This window comes from Arachis ipaensis, chromosome B05 (assembly GCF_000816755.2).
Source record: "Arachis ipaensis cultivar K30076 chromosome B05, Araip1.1, whole genome shotgun sequence".
Classification (NCBI taxonomy): domain Eukaryota; kingdom Viridiplantae; phylum Streptophyta; class Magnoliopsida; order Fabales; family Fabaceae; genus Arachis; species Arachis ipaensis.
The window spans coordinates 143460027-143466598 of NC_029789.2; the positions used below are offsets into that span (position 1 = coordinate 143460027).

Below are 6572 nucleotides of genomic sequence, written 5' to 3' on the forward strand. Positions count from 1 at the left end.
ATATTTTCAGTTTTATTTGCTCATTTAATTATGCCTTATATAACTACTGCATATAATATTTTGTAATGTTTTGAAAACGGATTGAATCAGTTAGTTGGATCGGTGAAATTGAAAACTGTTTAACTATGCGATTCAGTTGATAAACTAAAATTATCTGTTTAAGAATCAATTATAAATCGCTAAATCAGCCAAAAATAAACCGGTCAGACCAAATTAAAAATCGATTAATTTTAGAAAAAAAGTTTTTTTAAATAATGGAATATTCAAATCTATGACAATTATATTCCAACAATAGGCAAGACCAAATAGAATGATCAATTTTTATCTTTTTCTCTCTATTCTATTTGTAAATTCTGTCTTTTGTCTTTTTCTTTCTTTATACCTTCTTAATGTTTCTAGAATTTAGATGACCTTTTCTTTTTTGTTAGAAATAAGAATCTTCTATCATGATACGGAAAGATTTAGTTTGTTATGAGAGTTGTACATGTATATATATTGTCTCTCTAAAATCATTCAATTCAAGAAGATATACACATTTTCTTCAGCCTTCTTTATCTTTTTCATTGTTCTGTATTTCTATTATGGTATAAAGAAGCTCTGCTGATACCCAATGGCCAAGACCACTAACTCAAATACACCACACTCTTCTTCTTCTTCTTTTAGCTCTACAAACATAAATGCAGAAGCTATTTCTTCTTCATCCACAGACACATCCAACCCCTTTTACATACATCCTAGTGAGAGTCCCGCTTTTGTTCTGGTAACACCACTGTTCACTGCCAACAATTACCACTCATGGAGTCGTGCTTTCTCCATGGCCGTCATCATGAAGAACAAGCATGGATTCCTCACAGGAACCATCCCCATGCCCTCTCCTGAGGATTCCACCTTTCCTGCCTAGGAAAGATGTAACAGTCTCGTTCTATCATGGTTATTCCATTTTCTTTCCCCTTCCATCACTCAAAGCGTCATATACTTCTCAACCGCCTCCACTGTATGGGAAGACCTACGAGAACATTTTTCACAGATTGATTTGTTGCGAATCGCAGAACTATAAGAAGAAGTATACAGACTCAAACAAGGAAATCAATCAGTGACAGATTTCTTTACCTCTCTGAAAACCCTCTGGGAAGAGCTGGAGAATGCTAGACCCCCTACATCCGTGTAGCTGTCCAGCTAAGAAGCATCGAAATCAAGATTTTGTAATTCGTTTTTTGAAAGGGCTGGATGAAAGATACGCTGTTGTTCGCTCACAAGTTCTGATGCTCGACCCTCTGTCTCCGATTACTCGAGTCTTCGCAATGGTGATCCAGCAGGAGCGAAATCTTCAAATCGCTTCTGGAATCCTAGATGATCAACGCCTACTCGCTGCTGCTGTCAATACTCGCCGTCCTGCACCAAGGCGAGGCCGCGGCGGTTACTCCCAAGGGCGTGGTGTTGGCTCTAACAAGCAGTGTACCTTTTGCGGCCGGGTGGGAGCACACCGTTGATGTGTGCTATGGAAAGCATGGGTATCCACCCGGTCACCCACGATACCCGGTCATCCACGCCTCCTGGACCGAGCAGCTTCCTCCAGCAGTAGCGCCGCCATGACCGTGACATCTTCCTCTCATTTATATACCCAGTTGCAAGGAAATAGGGCAGTGACGGGTAGCACTCCAGAACCTCTTTTGAGCCTTACTCCACAGCAACATAACACTCTAATGACTTACTTGAAGCAGGTCGATGCCCATGTGCCAGAGACTAAACATGATAAGGGTTCCTCCTCCTCCCAATCTGGGCTTCTCCCTAGTCCACGTACACATATCCTTTGTTCTGCAAATACTTTTTCTATTTTAAACAAAGATTTTTCAAAAACTTTTAGTGATACTTGGATCATAGATTCTGGTGCTAGTGATCATATTTGCTCTAATTTATCTTTTTTTGTCTCATACACAAAAATAAAACCTATTCTTGTCCACATGCCCAACGGTTCAAATGCTACTGTACATTACAAGGGAATAGTTAAATTTTCATCTTCTTTGACTCTTATTCATGTATTATATTTACCTCAATTTCATTTTAATCTTATCTCGGTGTCTAAGCTCACTTCTACATTACTTTGTGAACTTATTTTCTCTCAATTTTATTGTCTCATACAGGAATCGAGCAAATCGAGGATGATTGGTTTGGGTGAATTAAGAGATGGGTTGTATGTGTTAAACAAGAAGTCCACTACAAATTTATCAAACGACATTCATCCCACACATATTGCTTCAATCTACACCTCCAACCTATGGCATTTTAGATTAGGATATCTTTCTGGACACCGTCTTAGTATTTTACATAAACAATATCCTTTTATTTCCTTGAATCATGAAAATGAAGCATGTGATGTATGCCATTTCTCAAAGCAAAAGAAATCTTCTTTTTCCGTTAGTCATAATCATGCTCATGCTCCTTTTGATCTATTGCATCTTGACATATGGGGACTTTTTAGACAAAATTCAATAAACAACTACAAATATTTTCTAACTATTGTGGATGATTTTAGTCGATTCACTTGGATTATTTTACTAAAATCCAAGAATGAGGTTTCTCAACATGTCATCAATTTTGTTGCTCTTGTTGAAACACAATTTGACTCTAAAGTTAAAATAATTCGTTAAGACAATGGCCCGAAATTTTTAATTCCAAATTTTTACTTGTCAAAGGGGATTCTTCATCAACGAAGTTGTGTTGAGACTTCCCAACAAAATGGGCATGTCGAACGTAAACATCAACATATATTAAATGTAGCAAGGGCCTAAATGTTTCAATCCAATTTACCCTTTAATTTTTGGTCTTATGCTATAAACCATGCAGTTTATTTAATAAATAGAGTTCTCTCTTCTATTCTTGATTTTAAAACCCCTTTAGAAACTTTGCTTAACAAAGCATTTAACTACAATGATCTCAAAATTTTTGGTTGTCTTTGTTTTGTTTCAACCCTTCTCAACCATCGTTCCAAATTTGATCAAAGGGCTCACAAAGCCATTTTTCTTGGTTATCAAATAGGTACAAAGGGATTCATTGTTTATCTTTTGGATAAAAAAAAATTTATAGTGTCCAAAAATATTGTGTTTTATGAGCAAACTTTTTCCTTTTCTATAAATCACAAACAAAGACAAATACTCAGCCCAACACCACCAGCTGAAAACACCCCATTCCTAAACACTACACAAAATGAGATAGGCCCACATAAAATTCTAACAAATCCCTCCTTACCTATTGGGCCACAACCCTTGACCCATGATCCAATCACTCCCCCCTCATCTCTCTCAGACTCCACAACATGCCTTAACTACCCTCCTTATGTTCAATCCCTAGGAGCCATTCCTGACCCCTCCACTGTGCCCTCAACCCCTCTCCAAGACCACCATACACAACCTACCAATTCCACACTCACTCCTTTACAGTCCTCCCCTACCACCCAAAACTCATAAACATCGACCGATACCCCATCTTCTACCTCACCCAAGACCATCGCCCCTCCCATGCCACCACTGCAACAAAGTTTCCGTGCCACTAGGTCACCCATATACCTTCAGGACTACGTATGCAACGCCTCTCTTCATTCATCCACGTCAACACCCTCAAGAACTCGATATCCAATTTCTTCTGTCCTCTCTCTCTCTCAAATTTCTCAGCCAGTTACAAAAGTTTATTATTATCTTTATACTTTGACCATGAACCTCAATCTTTTCAAGAAGCAAATCAATTCCCTCAGTAGCGTGCCGCCATGAAAGAGGAGCTTGTTGCTTTGGAATTGAACCAAACTTGGTCTTTGGTGGATTGCCCTCCACGAGTGAAACTCATAGGCTGTAAATGGGTTTTCAAAATTAAAAGGCATCCAGATGGGTCCATTGAGCGTTACAAAGCACGGTTAGTAGCAAAAGGATTTACGCAGACAGAGGGCATAGATTTTCTGGAGACCTTTTCCCCAGTGGTGAAGCCTACCACTATTAGACTGGTCTTAGCCATTGCTTCCATCCGAAAGTGGCCAATCCATCAGCTCGACGTCAATAATGCTTTTCTTCATGGCGATCTTACTGAATTTGTGTATATGGATCCACCTCTTGGCCTCACTCTCAGTAATCCAAGGATCTGTTGTCGTCTTCACAAATCCTTATATGGACTGAAACAATCGAGCCAAATGTGGTATGACAAGCTTTCTGTACTCTTGATGTCTTGTGGGTATCAGCAGACTGTCTTTGATTATAACCTTTTTGTTAAATTTTTGGGCAATGAAATTTCTATTCTATTGGTCTATGTTGATGATGACATTGTCATCACTGGCAGTTCAGTTTTTGAATTAGTAGCTATCAAGCATACTTTGGATGCACATTTCAAGATGAAGGATCTTGGTACCTTGAAGTACTTTCTTGGTATTGAGGTAGCCCATTCCTCAAAAAAAATTTTCCTCTCACAACATAAATACTGTATTGACGTGTTATCTGACTCTGGATTGCTAGGTGCAAAACCTGTTAGTTCTTCTATGGACATCACAACTAAATTATTTCAAGATGACATACAGCCCTCTTCTTCCTGATCTTTTGGTGTATCGCCGATTAGTTGGACGCCTCATATATCTCACTACTACAAGGTCAGATATCACCTATGCAACCTAGCAATTAAGTCAATTCATGGCTTCTTCAACTCAGATGCATTACACAACTGCAATTCGGGTACTCAAGTATTTAAAGAACAATCCCGGTCGAGGCTTATTCTATCCTAGAGACTCTGAGATTTTAATTTTTTTTTGTTAACTCTTATGTTATATTTATATGAGATTATAAAATTTTAGTTGGTTTGCACTTTTAATTTATGTATTTTTAAAATTGATAATAGCATATATTTATATTTTTTTTTATATTTTTTTATAATTTTATATATTATTTTATTATAATTCAGTTATTTTACAATTAAATTGATTGAACCTCTAAATCAGTGAACTAATAATTAGGATGATTCGATAATCGGTTCAATTTTTTAAACGTTGATATTTTTATTATTTTCTAATAACATGGTATTATTTCAATGCAGATATTCAACCTTTTGCAACTATTTTTCATTGGGACCTTCCTCAAATCTTAGAAGATGAATATGGAGGCTTTTTAAGCCCTAATATAGTGTAATTCATATTTCTTAATTAGTACCTAATTAATCTAAACTATAATGCATGATCATCAACATATACCCTAAACATTAAAACCTTTTTCTTTTTTATCTTTTTTTTTTTTGAATATCATTAGAAAGGATTTTAAGGAATATGCTGAGGTTTGCTTTAAGGAATTTGGAGACAGGGTGAAGAATTGGATTACGTTTAATGAACCATGGTCATTCAGTAAACATGGTTACGCAGATGGAGTTGGTGCACCATTGAGATGTTCATCTTGGCAAAACCTAAATTGCAGTGGTGGAGACTCAGCCACTGAACCCTATATAGTGTCACACCATCAATTATTGGCTCATGCAGCTGCCTTCAATATCTACAAAACTAAGTATCAGGTTTTGTAACCAAGCTTTAATTTTTGTTGCATATATGCTTATATTTAGGGTTTGGTTAATAATTGCAAATAATAGACTAAGGAAAAGTCTAGGGGCCCAGCAACTTTGTTAAATTTTGGTCAGCATGTAACCAGCAAAGAAAAGTGAGCCATTGGATAAAATCTCACACCAATTTCACACCATTAAAATCATTATTGATGGTTATTTGATGACTACAAATCACAAAAGTTGCTGTCCCCCTAGTATTTCTCATAGACTAAATCTGTTGGAAAAGTCTTTTACCCGATTTAAACTTTTGTCATTAAAATTGAGCCGTAAAAACAAGACGTTAAACAAACTTGATCTGATTAACGAGAAAAATTACGGGTTAAATAGATTAGTTACTGAACTATTTTTTTTTTTTTCAAATTTCTTCTTTGACAAGACCTGAAAATTCAAGGCACTCATTATAAAAGTTCTTTTTATTTAAGTGTTTTGGGTCCAAAAGTGATCTATTTGTCAAAAAAGGATTTTTTCGGTCCAAAACTACAAATTTTTGTCTAATTACTTTTGAAAAAATAAAGAATAAATAGACGAGTCTATATAAGCAACCAAATTTGGCATAAACGAGACAGTAAACAAATATAAAAAAGATGAGTGTTACGGGGACAACAATTTTTATGATTTGTAGTCATTAAATAACTATCAATAATGATTTTAATGGTGTGAGATTGACATGAAATTTCATGTAAAGACTCATTTTTCTTTACTGGTTACATGCTAATCAGAATTTAATAAAGTTGCTGCCCTAGACTTTTTCTATAAAATAAACGGATCAACCCGTATAATCTGCGAACTTAAATAAAATGAAACTTAATGGAACGGACTAATTATTTGACAGCTCTAATTTGGATACGCATATTTATTTAGAAACAAAAAAGTCATTTATTTACATGAATAAATTAAGAGGTTATATTGGAAACAAAAATATTTCAGAAACAATAGAAAAATAGTGAAAAGTAGTACAAAATTATCTTATTTTAATATTTTACATTGCTAAATTA

General features: G+C 35.7%; 1 protein-coding gene across 4 annotated transcripts in view; it reads left to right on the forward strand.

Annotated features, from left to right (window-relative positions):
• The window catches only part of LOC107644618 (beta-glucosidase 12), a 12508-nt gene that overhangs the window by 2818 nt on the left and 3118 nt on the right, over positions 1–6572 (forward strand). For all 4 annotated transcript variants that reach the window (XR_002347540.1, XM_016348511.2, XM_016348512.2 and 1 more), the window contains 2 exons: positions 5065–5152; positions 5274–5529. Coding sequence is in view for 3 of the 4 variants with exons in the window: in XM_016348511.2 (XP_016203997.1) it covers positions 5065–5152; positions 5274–5529 (344 nt within the window). In the remaining variant the exon portion in view is untranslated. The remainder of the gene's footprint in view (positions 1–5064; positions 5153–5273; positions 5530–6572) is intronic.